This window comes from Phyllobates terribilis, unplaced genomic scaffold, assembly GCF_046119375.1.
Source record: "Phyllobates terribilis strain yellow unplaced genomic scaffold, ASM4611937v1 Scaffold_4__5_contigs__length_816908805, whole genome shotgun sequence".
NCBI classification, from domain to species: Eukaryota; Metazoa; Chordata; class Amphibia; order Anura; family Dendrobatidae; genus Phyllobates; species Phyllobates terribilis.
The window spans coordinates 730,065,746-730,089,139 of record NW_027362764.1 but is presented as its reverse complement, the minus strand read 5'-3'; the positions used below and the strand labels follow the sequence as shown (position 1 = coordinate 730,089,139).

Genomic DNA, 23,394 nt, shown 5'->3' with positions numbered 1-23,394 from the left:
CGCAGGGCAGTAGTCATGGGCAAGGGGCTCTTGTTCTCCCACACCCTGGCACTCCACAAATAAACAGTGTCCCAGTTTCTGTGTGCTGTGGCTGTACTGCATAACACCCACTTTTTGCCAGGAGATCTCCGCTGACTCCACGATTCTGGATCCGGGAACAGCCGTGCATAAATCAGGGGACACTTGCTTCATAACCAACAGATCAACTTTACTTAGTAGTCTATGCTCAGTTGATGATACAGCACAGTACATTTCCGTGTTCTTTGTACGTTCAGCCTGAGTTATCCTTTCACTTGATGGCACCCTCAGGCACTGGAATACTCTATCTGGCTCCGTAGCTCTCATGAGACTGCTCCTGTTTCCTTCACATGTCTCCCCGTCCGGCTTCCACTTGTTGAAAGGGAATAAGGCACGCTTTCCAGTGCCTAGTTCTTGCCGTAGGCCCCGAACATTGCAGGGATGTCTGCAGAAAACATTAGCCAACGCTCTCATGCTGCCTGAACAATATACATTTTTTTGCCCTCCAGCCCTCTGGTCTTGATTGCTGCTCGCTGCTAACACTTTACTTATTTTGAAATCTAATCTTCAACTGTCTCTGTCTGATTAAAACCAGGAAGTGCTCCTCTTCTTAGCTGACCCTGCCCACTCCCATCTTGAGGCAGTTCCTGAACAATTAACTGTGTCCTATCCTATACATCTTACTTCCCGTATCTAATGTGCTCGCAACTGCACCTTTCCTATTCCTGTCCTATATCTAGTGCTTTAACTATACCTATATCCCATACTTAGCCCTAGATTTTCCCAATACACTACGCATAAATTACATAATACATTAATCACATTACATTACAGTAACCGCATCACTTAAAGCCTAAAGAACTCTATGCAGATTCCACATATTAATACTGTCACAAAAATTCAATAAAATCTCTTACTTTGTACAAACACTGTATTAAGAGGGAGAGGCATATGACAGCTCCTGTCACACCCTTACAATCAAATAATAGGTGGTGCTTTTTGAGATGTAGAACAAATGAGAGAGTAAAGAAAATAATATCGGGATTATGAAGTTTCCATTTTGGAGTAACACTATTATCTTTTGCTCTTATTAGAGTAATGACATATTTTGTTGTATTAAGGGGAATGTGTAATCAGAAAACAAACTATTGTTTAAATCAAGTTATGGTAAACTTTCTTTTTATTTTGGTATCCTTTTTTTTATTTTTCATGTTGCTATATATGTAAACCAAATCCTTAAGTCTTTTGGTTTTCAAAGTCTAATAATAGACTGTAGAGTTCCCAATCGAGTAGTGATCATATCATCACAGGTATCTGCAATGTAGGGCAGATCTAAGTGTAGCCTAAGAGGGAAGCTTGTAAAAAGTTCAAGGAAAATTGATCATTTCCATTTGTTCAATGGAATCTACAAATCTGAGTTGGATCTGAAAAATTGCAAGAGCACCGAAGTGACCCCAATGACTTATTATTGTAGGATTTTTCTTTGTTTGTTTGTTTTTTTTGTCGTGGTTTCCTTCATGTTGACAGTGGAAGTAATGATATTTATTGGCTATTCTTTAGAAATGAGCAAATCATTTTGCTGAGGATCAAGTTGAAGTAGAATTTCTTGAAATTTGGGGGTTGGCATAAATTTGAACATTTTGAGATTCAACGTTTCTCACAAAAAAAGTCATTTTGTGTGGCCACACGGAACTCCACACAATGCCCTGCAGCTATGACATCTAGTGGATTATCATACCTTGTACAGTGGTGGTCCGTACCTAGGGCCATCACACATCAGCACTTCCCAGTAGAGGACAGTTTGTACAGCATAGTTGTTTTTCATCTCTAGAGTCAGTGGATAAGTCTCTCTCTCTTGTAGAGTGAAAGATCTTGTGGTCAAAAAGGTCTTTTCTCCTCCTTATAGAGTGTAAGGTTTTATGGTTAGTGGGGTTCTTTCTCTCTCTCCTGTAGAGTGTAAGCTCCTATGGTCAGCGGGGTCCTCTCTCTCTTGTAGAGCGTAAGCTCTTAAGGTCAGATGGGTCTTTTCTCTCTTTTGTAGAGTGTAAGCTCTTATGGTTCTTTATCTATTTCCTGTAGAGTCTAAGCTTTTGGGGTCAGAGGGGTCTTTTGTCCTTCTCTCTTGTAAAGTGTAAGCTCTTGTGGTCAGCTGGATTAACTATTTCTCCTCTCCCCGTGTGTATTTTCAGAGCAGTAAGGGTATGTGCCCACGGTCAGGAACTGCTGCAGGTTTGACGCTGTGTGTCTAGACAGCGTCAAAGCCGCAGCATCCAGATGTTACAGCATAGTGGATGGATTTCTATAAATCCCATGTCCACTATGCATCTCTGTACACCTGCGGATCACCCGCTGAAACTGACATGCGGCACGTCTTCCGGATCCGCAGCATGTAAATTTCTCTTGCGGGTCCGCCAGTGGACTTTCCACATAGACTAAAATCTATGAGGAAAGTCTGCATGTAAAAAAAAAATATTATGCCTCTCATTTGCATAAAATGAGGGCGGAAACCGTGCGGCTATTCCGCAGCATCGGAGTCGCAGGAGGTTCCTGATCATGGGCACATACGCTTATAAACTTTCCAGTATTGAGATTTGAGCAAATTTATGCACCGCAAATCAATTTCTTTGGGAAAATGCAGCAAAATTGGCGAATATGAATTTCAAAAGATCTACTCATCTGTATTATTCATATTTCATTAGACCCTATGTCATGTCCTTTACAATATGGGTCCAAGATCATGCAGTGAGCAGACATTTATGAACAAATAAAGAAAAAATATACTTCACATTCGAAAAGTACTGTATTTTGAAAACAATAATATATAATATTTATTTTATATATAAAATATTTGTAGATTTGTTTCCCTACTTCTTTATGGTCACAATTTGCCTTTTTCTTTTACTTTATCCAGAAGATCTGGTCTTGGGTCAAAATGTAATATCATATAGCTCAGACTACATTTCTGACGATTAGCTAGTATAATGCATATCCATAAGCTACAATGACAAATATAATTGTCCTTTAATTTCACATTCTTAGCTGTGGTGACAAAGTGCTCAATTTATTGAAGTGTAAAATGGTTAGTGAATCATAACTCACATTATGGACTTAGTATTCATCTCACTGTAATGAATAGATGCATGTTTAACTTTGCAAGAGGATCGGAAGTGGATGCAGTGGGCGGCATTTATTGCAGTTATTCTTTTTTATCATATCTGTTTGGAAATGTGACTTTTTAGTGTTAGTTCATTTGTATAATTTTATGGATTTTTATGGCAAAGAGATAATTGTGAGATACATCAAAACTGGTGCAGGGGAATAATAGAGAAATCTTACATAGAAAGTAATCAAGCCTCTCAAAAATCAGCGCTGGACGTTTGATAAAGTCTTGCTATTATCTCTCTTAATGATGCCCAATTTAGTTCTGAGCACCAGTAATCTCAACTTCCCATTAATGTGTAAGGTTTAAAAGTACTGGAGGTACGTCACCAATATCTCATAGATTCTGTACCTTAGAAGATTATCTCCCCTGTCTGAGTAGTGCTAAAAGATCCAATCCAGATCACTAGAGAAGAGCAAGTACATTCGAATGGACTTGAATTCTACTCAAATTTTACAAAAATCCTAATCCGTGAAAATGTTGATTTTTTTTGTAATTTGCTTTCTCATGGATTCAGCAAAATGGTGGCCGCTGGCCGCCATTTTTCTAAAAGGGAGGAGGGCCATCAAAATGTAAAAAAAAATAAAATCCTTATACTCTACTTACCATTCAACTCTCTGGCGCCTCTGCTCCTCTCCGTCACATGTTCGGTGTTCGTTGCATCTTCTGATTCCCGTAGCTCCTGCTGAAATCCCTGGCCACCTCAAACTAGGTAGAGACTTCTGACCCTGATGAGGCCCCGGACAGTTCTGTACACAAACGAGCAAAATGACGATGCTGAAGCCTTCTGCATGATTGTGCAGAACTCTCCCATTTCATCAGAGCCAAAAGTTATGGCTTACTTGGAGAGGCCGAAGGATTTCAGAGCGAGCGACAAGCAGGAGAAAATGTGATGAGGATCAAATGGGTGATGGTAAGAAGAGGAGAGGCCAGAAAGATGAGCAGTGAAGCGAATATAAGGATTTTTTTTCATTTTTTACATATTACATTTATTATGCTTTAGGGTCCGGAGAGAACCCACAGCATAATGAGGGACATTCAATTCGGAATAGAATTTCCTAGGAAAATCTGTTCGAATAGGCAAATTTGAATTTTGCCTGATCTGCTCATCTCTACTTGTTGTAACCTGTAGTATAAAGTTTGTAAAGCTGATTAATAGGGTTGTCAAGTTTTAATAAATAAAGTGGGTGTGGAGCCAGGTAGTGCTATCTTTTAAAGGGAATCTGTCAACAGGCTTTGTCACCCAATATGTCATTAGCCAGTTAGTACAGTTAGCAGTCTGGACTGCGACAGGTTCAAAATTATGATCTTCTTTCTTTTGGCATTTCAGAAATCATGAGGGTGCAGCCACTCTTGCACATCCATTTAAATCATACACGTCAAACTCTGGCCCGTGGGCCAAATCTGGTCCGCAGGGTGATTATATTTTGCCCGTGACACCAGAACCGCCACTCCTATGTGGAGCCCATTATACTGTATGGAGGACTATGTGGGGCCATTATTCTGTACGGAGGACTGTGTGGGGCCCATTATACTGTATGGAGGACTATGTGACACCCATTATTCTATATGGAGAACTATGTGGCACCCATTATTCTGTATGGCGGACTATCCGGGCCCATTATTCTGTATGGAGGACTATGTGGGGGCCATTATTCTGTATGGAGGACTATGTGGGGGCCTATTATTCTGAATAGAGGACTATGTGGGGCCATTATACTGTATGAAGAACTATGTAGAGATCATTATACTGTATGGGGGTCTATGTGGAGCCCTTTATTCTTTATGGAAGACTATGTGGGGCCATTCTACTGTATGGAGGACTATGTGGGGCCATTATTCTGTATGGAGGACTATGTGGGGCCCATTATACTGTATGGAGGACTATGTGGGGCCCATTATACTGTATGGAGGACTATGTGGGGCCCATTATACTGCATGGAGGACTATGTGGGGCCCATTATACTGTATGGAGGACTATGTGGGGCCCATTATTCTGAATGGAGGACTATGTGGAACCCATGAAACGGTATGGAGTACTATGTGGGACTCATTATTCTTTATGGAGGACTATGTGGGGCCCATTATACTGTATGGAGGACTATGTGGGGCCCATCATACTGTATGGAGTACTATGTGGGGCCCATTATACTGTATGGAGAACTATGTGGGGCCCATTATTCTGTATGGAGGACTATGTGGGGTCCATTATACTGTATGGAGGACTATATGAAGCCCATTATTCTGTATGGAGGACTATGTGGGGCCCATTATACTGTATGGAGGACTATGTGGGGCCCATTATTCTGTATGGAGGACTATGTGGCACCCATTATTCTGTAAGGAGGACTAAGTGGCGGCCCATTTTTCTGTATGGAGAACTATGTGGGGCCCTTTATAGTGTATGGAGGACTTTGTGGGGACCATTATACTGTATGTGGGACTATGTGGCACCCATTACTCTGTATGGAGGACTATGTGGGGCTCATTATACTGTATACTGGTTGGCCCATGACTTTGTCCAAGTTTTTCATTTTGGCCCTCTGAGTGTTTGAGTTTGACACCCCTGCTTTAAATGACAACTCCACTGTCATCTATTAATCCTTCATTTCCATTCTGAATGTTTTTTTGCAATTTGAAGCATAGTCCTTGTTTATTTCTTCATTATTACTACTGATTAAAGTTGGAGTGAATTGATGCGTACAACCCAGTCCAATGGCCAGGTCAATAATATCTTGCTGCAAGCCCAGAGAATTGCCTCCTACCCCCTGGCATCGGTGGATCTTTTTTTGATTAGCCCGCTTGGCATGATATTGCATGTCTGTCACACTGCATCTATGAGGTCGCAACAGTCTGACTAATTAAAAGAAAAGACTGAGATGATGGGAAGTAGGAAGTGGTTCTCAGGGCTCCTGTCCAGTGACCAGAGATTACTGACCTGGACTCTGGTCTATGTCTTGTGAAGTTACTTTCACAAACTATACTGCTCATGCATAAATCCAAAAAGTCTCTATTATAAAATTTGACAGGGATTGCTGGAAATCAATACAACGTTTTATATTCAGACACAACTTAAAGGGAATCTGTCACCCCCTGAGAGATTTCAGACCTCTAATATGGGCATACAGGTTATAGAAATGTAAATCTATACATACCTGTGTGGCCCATAGTAGAGGTCTGCTTGCAGAGAAATGTAGTTTTATAAAATCGATTTTCACATGATTGGCACCCAGGGGACGCCAAGAAATCCCCGCCTATCTGATTAGGCGAGCCCAGAAATCCTCACCTATCATCTTATTTTACATATCCCCCCCTCCCATGCACGTCACAGGACCCTGTGACGTGCACTTGTCTCACTCACTTCTCACGCATGCGCAAATCATATCATCAGGAACGCTTTTTTTCTCCAGGACGCATTTTTCTCTGCAGTGTTCTAGTGCGCAGGCACCCGGAAGTCACTGTGACTTCCGCTCCAGTCTTATCTATGGAAAACAGAAAGATGAGACCTGAGTCAAGTGAAAGAATGGCCAAAAGCAAATATTATCGTATGGTAATTGATAGACTCAGACACAGAGACGAGAAGTTGACCAGTTTGTAGATTCTTAACCATCTGTAAAACAAGAATATCACTTAATAAAAGGACATGGATAGAGAACATGGCTATAACATAAACTTTGGACAATTACTCATACATCAATTTCCATTACAATTCCCCAGTGTTCTCCCCTAATTAGGTAAATTAGACATTTTAATATCTCTTTAATTTTAGCCAACCCATTAAATATTGTATCTTTCAAATTACCTTCCATTCACACAAATTACTTAGGAAGATTTAAATATTTTCACCCATTATTATTCAAATAATGCATTTTAACAATTAGGTTCTGGGCCATTAAGTTTCCGGGAACTGTTTAGATAAAATGTGCCGAGGTGTCGTTAAGAAATCGGAGACATTTCAGTCTTCATACTCCTCATCCATTTTACATCCCAGCGCTGTCCCATCTTTTCTCTGAGTAATTGAGCTCGGAAAAGATTCATTCAAGGAGCAGAATGTATTATGTATGCTTATTCACACATTGTCTACTAAGTTGTCAATAGCAGCAGAGACAGCTGGATATCCCAATGTAGTAGTAGTATAAATGGCAGGCAGTGACTGCAGTGGCATCTGCAAGAAAGATCCAGGACAATCTTGTGACAGCGCGCAGTCTAAATGAAGACTCACACTTAGCAATTATGATAAATCTGTGCCTTGTGATTAAGTTTTCTACCAAATAATAAGAATATTTTTTCAAGTTTTATTTACTTAAATATTTATTTTGGATTTTTTTTACTTTATTCGCATATTATCTATTTCAAGTATTTGTTTTTATTTGTTTATTTGTTCCTTATTTTACTTTATCTTAGCGGTTCAATGTGGAAATCCTGGAACCACGGCAAACGGAAGAGTGTTTCGAGTTGATGGAACAACTTTCTCCAGCTCTGTTATATACTCATGTGTGGATGGCTATATTCTTTCCGGATCAAACATTAGACAATGTACTGTCAATGGCACATGGTCAGGAGCACTACCCAACTGCACAAGTAAGTATCTTGGTGGAAAATAATTTACAGAAAATTGAAAAAAAAAAATTATACAAAAATTGTCTTAGAATTTTTCTTTTAAAGACTATACTTTTCCACATATTTTTTTTTATTACTATTGTCCATTTTCTTCCTAACTGTGAAGTTAAGCTGCTTTCTGAGCAGTCCTTATTAAAAAATTTCAGCCATTTAACTACCACAACGTTTCTGTAGTCCTTTATCTAGCTGAATGATTTGCAAAAATGTTACAAATAATTCAGAGCTCCTGCTTCTGATGGCTTTTTTCCTCTCTCTTCTCTTACTGGTAGAGATTACAGCGAAAAGGGATAATGCACAGATTTCACATTGAGAAGAGGGGAGAAAGTATAGAACAGAAGGAAAGCTTAGGAAGAGTTCAGGATAGAAGCTGTGGTGATATATGAGCTAATAAAGATAAATGCACACAGACATCAAATTCAGCCTATATTACTGAGAGAGGCAATACAACACAATAAGTATCTGAAACTTGAGTTAGGCTGCAAAGTGCTTATCAGGAAGTATAAAAAATGAATGGAAGAATGAAGATTACAGACTAAAAGGTAGTGCAATTGTAAACTAATGGAAACCACTGCAATGTATATTTTTTTTCCATGTTAATGATGTCTATAGCATTTATACATACTGGTTCTTGTTCTATCTATGTTTTGCTAAAAATATTTAATTTTAATTTGATAGGTAAGATAGGTGACATAATAATTTTGCTCCAGTATATTAAATGAGAACTATCAACATTAGTGATTAACAATCAAAAAGCAATATTAAATTAATTAAATAAGGTATAGTTTGTTTTTCTCATTTCCTAGCTATTATTCTTCCATTGTTTGGTTTTCTTCATTATTCTTATATATTTAATCCCCTTTTTGTTTTTATTCCCCATTATGTAAAATTTCCCTTAATAAAAACCATTTAAACAAAAAAAAGCAATATTGCTGAAATGTAAAATAAATGAATGGCCAGATTTGTACAATAAATGTTTTCACCACCATAAAACCTATGAATACAATGATTTTATATTTTCTTTTCTGTAAAGGTCTTTTGCTTGTACTTGCTCACTTGCTCCAAGTAAGGTAACTGCTGATGTTTTGTAGGTCAGCTACACAATACAATTATATTGTGTGCATGTGCATTAGAAAAATGATAGACTTTGAAGGTCTAATTTTAAAGCATTGTTCAGACCAGCTTATTTTCTTTCAGTCCATGTGCAAAATGGATAGTACACAAACCATTGCAAGTGGGCTAGTACAGATTCACATTTTTTTTACTAGTCCATGCTGTTTTTTTCTTTGTGGAAAAAATGCAGTATGAACTCATCTTGTCATGCTGCCATTGCAATACAGACTTTCACATGGATGGAAAATTGTTTGCTTTATGGGGATGAAGATGAAAGATTTTTGTCATAACCATCAGCTGAGGGCAACCAAAACAGTACTATCACAATGAAATTACAACCTGCCAATATATCATTGAAACAAACCACTTTACTAGATGAGTCTAAAGGTCAGGCGTGGCAATGTACTTAAGAAAAAAATATTTCATTTTACTACCCTATCAGTATGATAAATAATAATGCCTTGACATCTTGCACACAGTAATCAGCTGTGGAGATCCTGGTGTCCCAGCCAATGGAATCAGATATGGAGAAGATTACATTGTGGGACAGAATGTTACATATATTTGTCAACCTGGATTTACAATGGATCCCAAGAGCTCGATTACACGTCAATGTACAAGCAATGGGACTTGGGGTGGAGTTATTCCACTTTGCAAAGGTAATGTTTAATAATTAGAAATACAGATGTATCTTTTAGTGATGGTGTGAATCAATTCGCAGAATCCGGTCCGGTGGTAGTTAGTGACTGTCGGATGCAAGCCTTGAGAACTGCCTCTGATCAACCGGCATTCATGGCTCTTCTTGGGATAAGCCATCCTGGTGTGATATCACACGTGCATCACACAGCAATGATAATGTCATCATGCCAGGCCATCTAATCAAAGGAGGAGCAGTTTATGCTCTCAGGTAAGAGGTGGTTCATAGGGGTTCCATCTGACATCAAGAGATTACTGACGTGGACTATGGACTGGGTCCTTCGAATTGACTTGCATCATCTCTAATACCTTTATCTTTCTGCTTCAATCCATGTATTTCATAACAATGAGGCACATTTATTAAAGTGGATATCCGGGACTTTGTAAAGAAAAAAAATATGACTACGCACTAACAGGCAGGAAATTGCTACCTACTTGTCTGTTGTGTCCGGTCACCATTCTTCGCTGGCACAGAGCGGTCACAGACCACTCCTGCCGTTGATTCAGCTGCTTCTGCTGATGTCACGTCAACAGAGTTGTGGCTTCTTTTCTGACCTGCTCTGTTGACATGAAGGAACGTCTGACGTCATGCTGATTGACAGCCGGATCCCCGCTGCCTAACTGGGGGAGCTGGCTATCAATCAGTATGAGCAGCAATCAGCAAATACGCCCAGACTACAGAGAAGTGCAGAAAAGAAGCCGCCACTCTGTCGATGAGTCATCAGCAGAAGCAGCTGAATTGGTGGCAGGAGCAGTCTGTGACTGCTCTTTGCCGGCGAAGAATGGCACCGGGCATAACAGGCAGGTAGGCAGCAACTACTTGCCTGTTAATGCTGAAGCACATTTGCTTTATTGCCAAGTCCTGGATTTACCCTTTAATACTATTGTAGTGGCAGGTGTTGGTGGTGCAGTGCAAAAATGACTATCAGGGTTGAAAAAACCTACTGTTTTGTGTATCTAGGCTCGATTCAGACTGATCTGTTCCCTTGGTTACAACTGATAAAAATCTTCCAGATTGAAACTTCACTCATGTATTAGTCCCTGTTCTACTGCCTTCAGGTTATAAAAAAAACAAAACAGCAAATCAAATCCAAACTTACAACAATAGATAACAATCGATAATAGATTGTTCAGTGCACAAAGGCCACCATGGTTCTTGCCAATGCGAGTCCTGTTTACACAAAATGATGCTGAGAACTATGATCTTCTGTGCAGCACAAAAGGTCATTTCACCCGATGAATGATCATTTGGCTCATTCATTGGGTTATCAGCATGTTTACACTGAAAAATTATTGTGAAGTGAGTGTCCTAAAGGAGCTGTCCACTACTTGGACAACCCCTTCTCATTCCTCATGATTGGCCCATTAAAATAACAACACCTATACTCACCGCTGATACCAGCATCGTTCCAGCAGTGTCACTACTCGCATTCTCGGGCCCCCGTGAGGTTGTTACATTACGAGAGCACTGCGCCAATTCAGTTCCAGCATCACTATTCCTGCCTTCAGTCATATTGAACAACAACAGGAAGTCAGGTCGGTGGCTGCTCTCTGACTTTTTCTTGATGTTAAATTTGTCCGAAGGTGGGGACAGTGATGCCAGCGCTGGCATTGGAGGTAAGTATAGGTGTTTTTATTTCAACGGGGGCAAACATTCAAAGTGAGAAAGGGCTGTCCAAGTAATAGGCAACCCCTTTAAGAATGCTTTTTCATGAGAATCTGTCTGTTGTCCAGTACTTTATATTACACCCCCAATGTATCCCCCGGGACCCCTAAGGATTTTTGTAATTAGCTTACGTTGCAGATACTGCCTGTGAGCGGCGCTATCTCTGGCCACTCACAGGCATCATGTGATCCCCTGCTGCAGCCGGCTCTTACATGCGCTGACGTCACGACAAGTGCTGGCAGCAGCCGGAGATCTCTGTCTTCTTCGTTCCACGGTGGATGCCAGGCTGTGTGCAGGGTTACCCCCCCGCATCACACCTGGCATCCACCGCGCGCTCTGCCTCTCCCCATTCATTGGGAAAGTGCGCGGTGGATGCTGGGTGTGACACAGGGGGTAACCCCACCCACAACCCAGCAGCCGCCACGGGGACCCCAGCGCTGAGTCACGCCTCACTTGTCGTGACGTCAGCGCAGGGTCACGTGATGCTTGTGAGCGGCCACTGATAGCGCCGCTCACAGGCAGAAAAAGCAACTTAAGGTATTTACAAAAATCCTTAGGGGCCCCGGGGGAGATACATTTGGGGAATAATATAAAGTACTGGACAACTTCTTTAACAGACATCATCATTGTCCTAATTAGGGCTCATAATCTAAATTCCCTATCAGTATGTCTTGGCATGTGTTGTCTTTTTTTGGGATTTGAATCCAGGACCCCAGTGCTGTAAAGCAACAGTGCTAATCACTAAGCCACTCAGCTTAAAGCTAGTGGAATCACCCCCTCTGATCAGACAATGATGAGATGGCCTATCAGTATAATTTTCTTTCACAAATTTATGTGGTGGGAAAACATAATTCAGGACATTAGATTAGAGAGTGAATGGTCACCTAGATCTCATTAAGTCTCAGGCTAAGTCTCATTGACCAAAGCATTTCAATTTATTCTTTGTCTTTCTTCTTTTGCAGCTGTCACTTGCCCATATCCTCCTCAACTTTCTAATGGAAAACTTGAAGGAACAAATTTTGATTGGGGTTTTAGTATTAGCTATGCCTGCTTACCAGGTTATGAACTGTCCTTCCCTGCAGTGCTGACCTGTGTTGGCAATGGCACCTGGAGTGGAGAAGTTCCGCAGTGTTTACGTGAGTAATATTCGAAGTGTTTATGGATTTTTATTTTTTTTTCTTGAGATGTTTTCTCTGCATTATGAAATGTGATCTTCACACTTAAGGTCTACTGAGATTTGCAAAACTGCTTGAAAATAACATCAACTTTTAGACTAAATTCAATGTTTTTTTTTATTTTTTGTTTAATTGTTCTATGTTGTTCGTCCTGGAAACTAAAATTAAGTAAAAGCTGGTGGTAAGCTGGGGAGGGAGTTTGACTGTGCTCTTATGGTGCAAACAAAAATTGTCTCCATTACTATTGTAAAGTTGGGTGGGGTACGTTAGACAAAAATTTGACTAAGGCAAAAGTAAGTCTAGCTATGACTACAGTGCTAAGTTTTTGCTTGTTTGTTTTTTTCAAAAATTTATTAAATTATTTTCAGGGTTAATAGACCAATCAGACAAGTAATAATGTAAAATTTGGCAAAAAACACAAAGTCAACAATAAATATATAAAAGAAATAATTTGACTGAATATTATTTTAAAATGTTATTGTATGCACTTTAATTTCCTTCCAAAGGCTACAACTTTTTATTTCTCCACCAACATAGCCTTACAAAGGCTTGTTTTTTGCAGGACGAGGTGTAGTTTTTGAGTCATATCGTTCACTTTGCCAAATAATATACTGGAAATTTTTCTAAAAATGCATTTAGATCATGAAAAAAATGGAATTCTGCTGTTTTCTTTTTCTTGTTTGCTTGTTTTTACCGTGTTAATTAAGCAGTAAAAATGGGGATAGCAAATTTGTATATGTATATATATTTTTTTATTTGATCGGTAAAAATATTTAAAAAATTGTTTTGTGCTGCTATTTTCTGAGAGCCATACAATTTTTATTTTTCTATTGAAGGAGCTTTTTGATTGCTTTGTTTGCATGGTGCATGGTGAACTTTTGGTTCAACATGGTTGGTGAATTTTTATCGAAACTAAAGTATGGTAGTTGTGATGGTTTGATCACTTTTTATCACATTTTTGTTTTTGTAAGGATGTGCGGCTCCCAAAAATCCGTAATTCTACAGTTTCCTTTTTTGTTTCTCTTTACCACATGTGCTATATGAGTTAATGAACGCCTTCATGACACTGCCAATTTCCGATTTTGCATTTTAGTTTTTTCCCTTCCCTTGTTCCCAGAGCCATACGTTTTTTATTTTTCTGTCTATGTAGACATATGATGGCTTGTTTTTTGCAGGACAAGTTATTATTTTGAATGACACCATTCATTTCACCACATAGTGTACAGGAAAATTTTTAAAAAAATGGGGAGAAATTGTGATAAAAAAAGTAATTCTGTCATTGTATTTTTGGAATTGTTTTTACGATGTACACTTTGTAGTAAAGATGACATCGCAATATGATTCTGCTCTTTAATATGATTACATCAATACCAAACAAGTTCAGTTTTTTTATTATTTTTGTGGCAGAGAAAAATCAGAAATTTGCAAAAAAAAATTGGGGGTTGTGTCGACATTTTCCGAGACCTGTAACGTTTTCATTTTTCAGTCGATGGAGCTATGAGATGGCTTATAATTTGAAGGGCGAGATGATGATTTTATTTATATCATTTTGGGATAGATGGATTAATAGATTTGATGTTTTGATTGCTTGTTACAGCATTTTTTTGTGGAATTGCAGCAACCAAAAAAACTTAATTTTGACATTCTTGAATTTTTTTCATTTATAGTGTTTACGGATCGCGGTAATTATTTTTATATTTTAATAGATCAGACTTTTCTGAATGAGGTGATACCACATGTGTATTTTTTTATTATCTTTATTTTTAAGGGGTAAAAAGGGGGTGGTTTGAACTTTTATGTTTTTTGATTTGCTTCATATTTGTCCACTGTTTTTAATAGTCTCCTTAGCGTACTTGAAGCTGTGATCATCCGATTACTTGTGCTGTATACAACAATGCCACAGCATTGCTGCATATAACAGAAATCACAGTCTCCTTTGAAACTCGGCCACTGGCAGGACTTCACCAGACCCCTTGCTCTAAAAGCAACCCATCGATGACCCGTGATCACATCATGGTGGTGCCGAAGGGGGAAATGGAATGACATGCCCCCATGTCAGCCCATGTTACATGCTGCTGTCAGAGATTGACAGCAGTATTTACCAGGTTAACAATCGCAAGAGGAGCTCCACTCCACCCACAATTGCTAGGTTACTTTCCCACTATGAATTTTTGGTGAATTTTTTAAGCTGTGTATTTTCGAAAAATGCAAGTAACCTATTTTACCTGTTGGGTGCAGAAATGTTGCAGAAAATTTGCAGCATCAAAAACTCCTCAAAAGCTCATCATGAGAACATAACCATTACCTGCCAGGTATGTATGCTGCATCTCGTAAAGGGGTTAATTTTATGTTTTGATAGACTGGACTTTTATAGTCACAGTGGTATCAAATTAATTTAGGTGACTAAGAATCGGTTCGATAAATATAAATGGTTTTGTTTTGGTAGTAAACCCATGGATTTCTTCAAATCTCATTCAGTCAAATAGGAAGATAGTCGCCAAAATTTCTCCAAGTAGTCTACCACATGTGAAAATTGTGAAAATCTTAACAAGCTGGAAAATATCTAAAAAAATATATTTTTTAAATATTTTTTAATTAAAAAAAATTATTAAATAGAACATTTCCTAGAATGCAAATAATAAGTTTTGACTAAAAATAAAATCCCAAATTATATTTCTTTCTATAGAAGAAGCACTTGTAGGCAGCAATCCAGATTTCTCCAGCTTAGGCTGGGTTCACAACAGCATTTGTGAAATCATCCGTTTTACGTCCAGAAAAAAAATGACGATTTTCATCCGTTTTGTCATCTCTATGAAACTTGTGTTTCCATTTTATACATCCGTATACAATCCTTATGTACATTTTGCACATCTGTATGGCATCTATTTTTGACATGATAACTTTAATAAATACTAAAGGAAAAATTCAGTATCTTAGCTTTGTAATTGTACGTAATGTATCCATGAAAAATGCATGACATACTGTACCCATGATAGCCCATACGTGATCAGTTTTTTGCACCCATTGACTTAAAATGGGTGAGTCTGCTCCAAAATACAAATCAAAGGAGTGTAAGCTGCTATTTATTTTTTACATGCAGACCATTGGGAACATGTGGGAAAACGTTCATGTGAACTAGCACATTGACTTGCATTGGTCAGTGCGCTGTTCATATACTATCAGTTATTCATATGGATAACACATGGATGTTTAATACATTTGTCTGAATGAGTCCTAAGTGTTCATTGAGAAGATCTGGATGATACAAACGTGTACAGATAGGGCAGCGCCATAGGAAACAAGATGGGGGCAAGGGTAATGGTAGTGTAAAGAGATGGACATACTGCCCACGTTTCCCCATGAGTACTGTTATTATGTGTAATGTGTATTGGGGCATGCATTTGTAGTGATAGAGCAATATTTCACCCTACAATAGAGAGAGTTAGGATTAATGTTTGGGACTAGCTCAGAGTGGGAGGGGATAGGTTGAAGAACAGAGGCAGTTTCCTGTCAGAGAGATAGAAAAGGCTCAGCATGCACCAAAATCAGACCTGTGGTCTGAATAGTGAGCAGAGCCACATGACCTGGGTGTACCCATCATGAGTGGAAGCTGAGGCAGTGGACAGAGCGATTCAGAGTAAAAGAAGGCAAGTGACCAAAGGACAGAGTGATGCACTGGAGACGGGTCCTGGGACAGGATGCCTAGCAGTACGGCCCTGAGTTTACAACTCAGAGAGGTAACGGGCCAGGAAAGAACAGGGAAAGTGAAACTAAGAGAGTGATCCCTGAGGGGAGTTCCAAGGCGTCACGCAAGTGGCGAAGTTAAGTATCAGCCATTGTGGCAAGCTAGTTTTTCTAGAGGAAATAAGGATGTGGAACCGCGGGTTGAAGTATAGGACTCTCACTTACTCATCAAGCTTTACACCATCTGATCCTGGCCAACCGAAGTCACCAGCATAATGCTGCCTGGAAGGGCGTAGTGCCCTCGTAGACAAATCCCACGCCCAGCTACATCTTCATGTAACGTTCAGGGGTGTGAAAGATGAGTACTTCACACATGGCTACTGTCTCACACCATGTTACACTAGCACTCACCTGTAAGGTTTTTGTAAGCACCCAACAACTCTAGAAGTCTGATGCACCGTGTCTGTAGCCCCATGGCTGGAGGAGAGAATGGTCTAGATAGCAGTTTAGAAAAAGGAAGATTATCACGCTGGAAAGGATGAGATCCATCCAGTATAAGCAAGATTTTTATTCATACCAGCGCGTTTTGGTGCCTTTGTCAAAAAAATGGGGTTCATTGAACCTAAGGGTTCCTTGAGATGTCAGTGATTTTTCATGTATGCAAAAAATGGTCTGAGTTGCATTAGTGGGTTTATTTTTATCAGAGTATCATCAGAGTTTGGTCAGTGTCAGTTTTTGCCTTCAGAGTTTGGTAAGTGTTTCATCAGTTTTTCTTAGATGAAAAAATTGAAGGAGGTTTCTCAACTCTCTCATATCAAACAGTCCATGAAAAACGAACCTGTAAGCTGACATTGGCTGGTTCGAGAATCAGATCAAGATCTGACATGTTTGTAAGACTAATCGGTCCACAAAAATACAACGTCACTTGAACAGCTCCATATATTAAATTACCTATGAGTTTTATTCATAAAGAACACTGGTAGAGGTCAAATGCAAAAAAATTGAATTCGGTATGAGCCCTTAATTGTACTTGTTGGATGCCGAGTCAGAATAAAGTACATTTCACCTGAATATTGAGTGCTGCCTTCTTCTTTATTCTTTTGATGTATCTATAGAGACTGATATACAGAAACTTTATAAAAAATGCAGCGCTGTATAACTACGATAATGTGGCAAGACTCTGGACCCGACCTCATAATAAATAGTGCAAGAATGGCAGCACTCCAAATGATTAATCAAAATACGTTTCTTTTTTATCCATAGGTGCAGTGTTCCAGTCCAGACATGTGTACATATATATTTTTCTTACATTATATAATTATTTATGCATTTAATTGTTAAATATGTAGTGGCAGTTACTATTCTTTCATGCAACGTCCTTTGGGAGCCTCATTAATACATGGCATGGTTACATTGACATTTTGGTCCTTCATATAAAGAAAGGCACATTACTTTAATGTATCGAGTTAGCAATCTCCGAGCTGTTGCTAGGGAATATCCTAATTACACACACCATTAAGGTTTCCATAGAAAGCAGCAGTTGTGGAATCCAAGGTTTCTGTATTGTCTCTTCTAGTCACATATCATTAGTCCAAAAAGAAGCCTTTACAGCTGAGATGTCACCTCTTGCTTTTCCAGGGAATTTTGCACAGCTTTAGTAGGAAGCCTATTGATCTGATTCCAAAGTGTTCCCTTCTATTTAGTAACTAATTTATGCAACAAACCCCAAATTGCTTCCTCTAACCTCCAGCTTATGTCAGTGTAGCTAAAACTGAAAGCAAAAGAAAAAAATATTGCAAGAGATCAAGTGAATATTTCATTTAATGTACCTTATTTCTTGGTTTGGAGTATTTGATTTTATAATTTATTTACTCTGTGCCACTTTTTAGAGTCTTCACTGTAGTGCTGCACACAAAAGTACAAACTACAGAGACTTCAATGACATTAAAGGGGTGGTCCGAAATTAACATTGATTTTAATCTTAAATGTTTGTCTATTTAATGAAACAATCTAATCTCTTTTTTATGTGCTTTAATACTTATATACTTATTCTTATATGAATTACTTTTGTTCTCTCTCTAACAACTTTATTTTTTTTAACCTATTTCGGTTTTAATAATATTTAATTTGAGAATCCCTAGTACATGTTGGGATACCCAAATGAGATGTCATCAGAGGGCAGAGGTTGGTGTCACTGCCGCAGCCTCTATCCATACCTTGAAATTAAGCATCATCAGTGACGCTAGTCCCTGCTCTACTGAGTTGTCAATACTGACATATGCTTAGTATTTTTTTAAATGCACAGTGACAGTGCACTCCCTTGCTGGCTCTAATGAGAATGAGGAGCAGGCAAAAGAGCGCAATGTCAGAGCGCATTATAGGGAGATAATGTGGTGAGCAGGAAAAGCAAAGACCAGTCCTGTCCTCGAAACAGACATCACTATTGGGGCCCGGGCTGGTTATGTAATCATATTACTTGAGGGAGCTAGTTGATACTAGCGATACACATGGAGATTTCCTATCCCACATGGGTTTAATTCTCATTATTTTGAAGCCTTAAATTTTGATTATTCATCTTAGTAATCTTACTATCACATTCCTTTGTTCTATACTGTATCAATTGGTCTATTTGATTTTATTTATGGTCTGTGTTCTTTATATATTATCTTCAGAGGATCATATTTTTGTTAGTGATTTCTTTAAAAAATTGCAAGACTGCCATATTAGTATTTATTATTGCTCTCCTATACTAGTCCATGTGAGCAATTATTAGGATTATTTCAAGCTATGCCTATTTTCTTTTATATGTACCTTTTTGTACTTTTTATATGCATTTGTCTAGTTGTACCACTTAGTATTCACAGTAAAGATATAGGGCTTGATGCATCAAGACTGACATTGTGCTCACCGGTCTTGATGTAGGGGCGTGCTAGAGTCAGATGCTTCTAACTCATGAAGAGGTGTTAGCATTGGGGTAACTTAAAGCTTATGGACCCTAGTGAAAAATCTGAAACAGGGCCCCAACTATTGGAGATCTTTAATAGCAAAAGTCTTCCATGACCCAGGTGCGATTTCCAACCCTGCACCCATTATCGTTATGCCCCTGGGCATAAGTCTCTTCATGAATCAGAAAAGTCAGCCGAGTAGCGCACACCTCTGTGTGCACCTTTCCATGAATCCTATTCCAGCCCCTGCTGCAGTAAGATTTGTGGTGTAGGAAGGTTTGTCCCAAGCTCCCATCCCATCTCAGCTCTGTCCATTTCAGCGGAAATAGGCTAAACTGTCAAGAAGATAACACAAGTTGCAAAATTTAGGAGCAGCTTCGCATTTCTCCAAAAATTTGTGACTATTCAAAGCTTTTACTCCACAATTCTGGCGTGAATGTTTTGATGGATCAGGTCCAAATTTTTTATAATTATTGATATTCTATTTATAATAGTTTTTTAGTTATGCCTTATTTTAATGGTGTACCTTTTTCCTTTTATTATGGGTACTTAGTTTTCAATTGTATCGGTCCATTGAGCACTCCTATTTATTAATGCTGGTGCCTGCCATAATACTATTTCTGTGATCATTATGGGATTTGATAGAGAATTATGCAGGCATAAACATTATATGTTTCAAAGGGACTATTTTGAGAACTAGATCGGGTTTAAACATGGTGGCAGATGAGTGGTAACCATGATCAAATTCTTCATTGAGACATTTCAGAGTTTGTCGATTTTATTACATAATTGGCAATTTTTTTTTTTAAATTAAAAATAAGATTCAGCTTCTGTACATCCTTTTAATCCAGCATCATTAGAATGAAATGAGTATCATTAACCTTTCCAAGTTATTATCAGTACCAATAAAAGACAAATAATTGAATATTACCATATTATGCATTTAAAGAATATTAGCAAATGTATGAGATGGGATTATACCTTTATATTAACTTGAATTACATTAATTAAATTGATCCTCTATAAATACATACAGACCAAAATAATATGTCTATGTCTACAAATGTATATAATATAACCTTATAATATAACCCTTTCAAATAGTCTGACAATTTTTCGTTTGTTTCTGGTTTTACAAAATTTTTACTGTACGTTTCAGAAACAAATTCTGGAATAATGAATTTTGTAATGTTAATATTTTAACATGGATAAAATAAATTGAAAGACGTTATCTCTCATGTGACTTTTTAATTAAAGGACACCTGCAATTGCCTTTTTGTATATGGAGGTCATGGCATGAGTATGTAGGTGCTTGTCCCCCAATATGATGCTTTTTTTGAAGATATCTGACATAGCAGTCTTGAGATATATAGAGTAGAAGTTACATGCAAATCAGGCTGGAAGTGAACTGAGAGTGGAGCAATGCATTTGGAAGAAACTGTCTAAGTGCATTAACCCACCTCCAGTGCACTTCCAGCATAATTTATATAGAGCATCTAAGCTAGATTTATTTTATGATGTTCATTATTTGGGTTAAATAAAGAAAAATAATGTAATATTTTGTTAATTTATGCCATTAAAGGGAACCTTGCATCTGATTAATACTACTCCAACCACATCATTGCAGCCATGCACATTTCACTTTCGAATGCTAAAGAATTTTGGAGAAAACACACTTCGAAAAGTCACCTGGGGACCGTGAGTCTTAGCTGATTATTCTGAAGCTGGTTCCCCTTCGCTTCTCCTCACCCCCACTCCCCACCATGACTGACAGGTCTCATCCTATACTTCAGGGAGTACAGAAACAACCGGGTTCCTGCTTAGAACTATGGGATGCCATAGTGCCCTACCGGGTAAAATATACATGGTTGTAATAACGCAGCCAGACCCTGATTCGGGCTGCCCTTGGCTTGTACAGCATGAATCAGGTGACAGGTTCCCTTTAATCGCTTCACATGGCCAATTTACGTTTTTGCATTTTTTTTCACCTTCTTCCCAGAGCCATAACACTTTTATTTTTTGGTTCCTATAGATATGTGAGGGCTTGTTTTTTGAGAGAAGAGGTGTACTTTAAAATGAGACAATTAATTTTAACACATACTGTACTGGAAATTGTAAAAAAAAATTCCAATTGGGGAGAAATTGTGAAAAAAAATGCAATTTTGCCATTGTGTTTTGGGAATTGTTTTTATGGTGTACATTGTGTGGTAAAGATAACCTCACAATATAATTCTGCTCATCAGTACGATTACGGCAATACCAAACATATCCAGTTTTTTTTAATTATTTTAGTGGTGAAAAAAAATCTACATTTTTTTAGGGGGGTTTCCATACTTATTTATATATATATATATATATATATATATATATATATGTATATATACAGTACAGACCAAAAGTTTGGACACACCTTCTCATTTAAAGATTTTTCTGTATTTTCATGACTATGAAAGTAGCACATTAACACTAAAGGCAACAAAACTAAGAATTAACACATGTGGAATTATATACTTAACAAAAAAGTGTGAAACAACTGAAAATATGTCTTATATTCTAGGTTCTTCAGAGTAGCCACCTTTTGCTTTGATGACTGCTTTGCACACTCTTGGCATTCTCTTGATGAGCTTCAGGTGGTAGTCACCGGAAATGGTCTTCCAACAATCTTGAAGGAGTTCCCAGAGATGCTTCGAACTTGTTGGCCCTTTTGCCTTCACTCTGCGGTCCAGCTCACCCCAAACCATCTCGATTGGGTTCTGGTCTGGTGACTGTGGAGGCCAGGTCATCTGGCGTAGCACCCCATCACTCTCTCTCTCGGTCAAATAGCCCTTACACAGCCTGGAGGTGTGTTTGGGGTCATTGTCCTGTTGAAAAATAAATGATGGTCCAACTAAACGCAAACCGGATGGAATAGCATGCCGCTGCAAGATGCTGTGGTAGCCATACTGGTTCAGTATGCCTTCAATTTTGAATAAATCCCCAACAGTTTCACCAGCAAAGCGCCCCCACACCATCACACCTCCTCCTCCATGCTTCACGGTGGGAACCAGGCATGTAGAGTCCATCCGTTCACCTTTTCTGCGTCGCACAAAGACACGGTGGTTGGAACCAAAGATCTCAAATTTGGACTCATCAGACCAAAACACAGATTTCCACTGGTCTAATGTCCATTCCTTGTGCTCTTTAGCCCAAACAAGTCTTTTCTGCTTGTTGCCTGTCCTTAGCAGTGGTTTCCTAGCACCTATTTTACCATGAAGGCTTGCTGCAGAAAGTCTCTTCTTAACAGTTGTTGAAGAGAAGTGTCTGCTGCTAGCACTCTGTCTGGTCTCTAATCTGAGCTGCTATTAAACTGCGATTTCTGAGGCTGGTGACTCAGATAAACTTATCCTCAGAAGCAGAGGTGACTCTTGGTCTTCCTTTCCTGGGGCGGTCCTCATGTGAGCCAGTTTCTTTGTAGCGCTTGATGGTTTTTGCAACTGCACTTGAGGACACTTTCAAAGTTTTCCCAATTTTTCACACTGACTGACCTTCATTTCTTAAAGTAATGATGGCCACTCATTTTTCTTTACTTAGCTGCTTTTTTATTGCCATAAAACAAATTCTAACAGTCTATTCAGTAGGACTATCAGCTGGGTATCCACCAGACTTCTGCACAACACAACTGATGGTCCCAACCCCATTTATAAGGCAAGAAATCCCACTTATTAAACCTGACAGGGCACACCTGTGAAGTGAAAACAATTTCCGGTGACTACCTCTTGAAGCTCATCAAGAGAATGCCAAGAGTGTGCAAAGCAGTTATCAAAGCAAAAGGTGGCTACTTTGAAGAACCTAGAATATAAGACATATTTTCAGTTGTTTCACACTTTTTTGTTAAGTATAAAATTCCACATGTGTTAATTCATAGTTTTGATGCCTTCAGTGTGAATGTACAATTTTCATAGCTAAGAAAATACAGAAAAATCTTTAAATGAGAAGGTGTGTCCAAACTTTTGGTCTGTACCTGTATATATATATTAAGACTTGTAACGCTTCCATTTTTCAGTCAATGAAGCAATGTGAAAGTTTATTGTTTGCTTAACGAAATTATGTTTTCATTGATATCACATTGACAGATGTGACGTTTTCATCGTTTGTAAAAGCATTATTTGTGGTATTGCAGTGACAAAAAAAATTTAATTTTGGTGCTTTTGAATTTTTTAATTTACAATGTTTACAGATCAGGTTAACTATTTTTATATTTTGATAGATCGAACGTTTCTGAACTCGACAATACTGCTTTTGTGTTTTTTTTTTTCTTTATTATCTTTTTTAATGGGGAAA

General features: G+C 38.5%; 1 protein-coding gene across 7 annotated transcripts in view; it reads left to right on the top strand.

Moving 5' to 3' along the window:
* The window catches only part of CSMD3 (CUB and Sushi multiple domains 3), a 2,085,767-nt gene that overhangs the window by 1,953,282 nt on the left and 109,091 nt on the right, over positions 1 to 23,394 (top strand). For all 7 annotated transcript variants that reach the window (XM_073679791.1, XM_073679790.1, XM_073679789.1 and 4 more), the window contains 3 exons: positions 7,583 to 7,759; positions 9,388 to 9,567; positions 12,233 to 12,406. In XM_073679791.1, the coding sequence (XP_073535892.1) occupies positions 7,583 to 7,759; positions 9,388 to 9,567; positions 12,233 to 12,406 (531 nt within the window). The remainder of the gene's footprint in view (positions 1 to 7,582; positions 7,760 to 9,387; positions 9,568 to 12,232; positions 12,407 to 23,394) is intronic.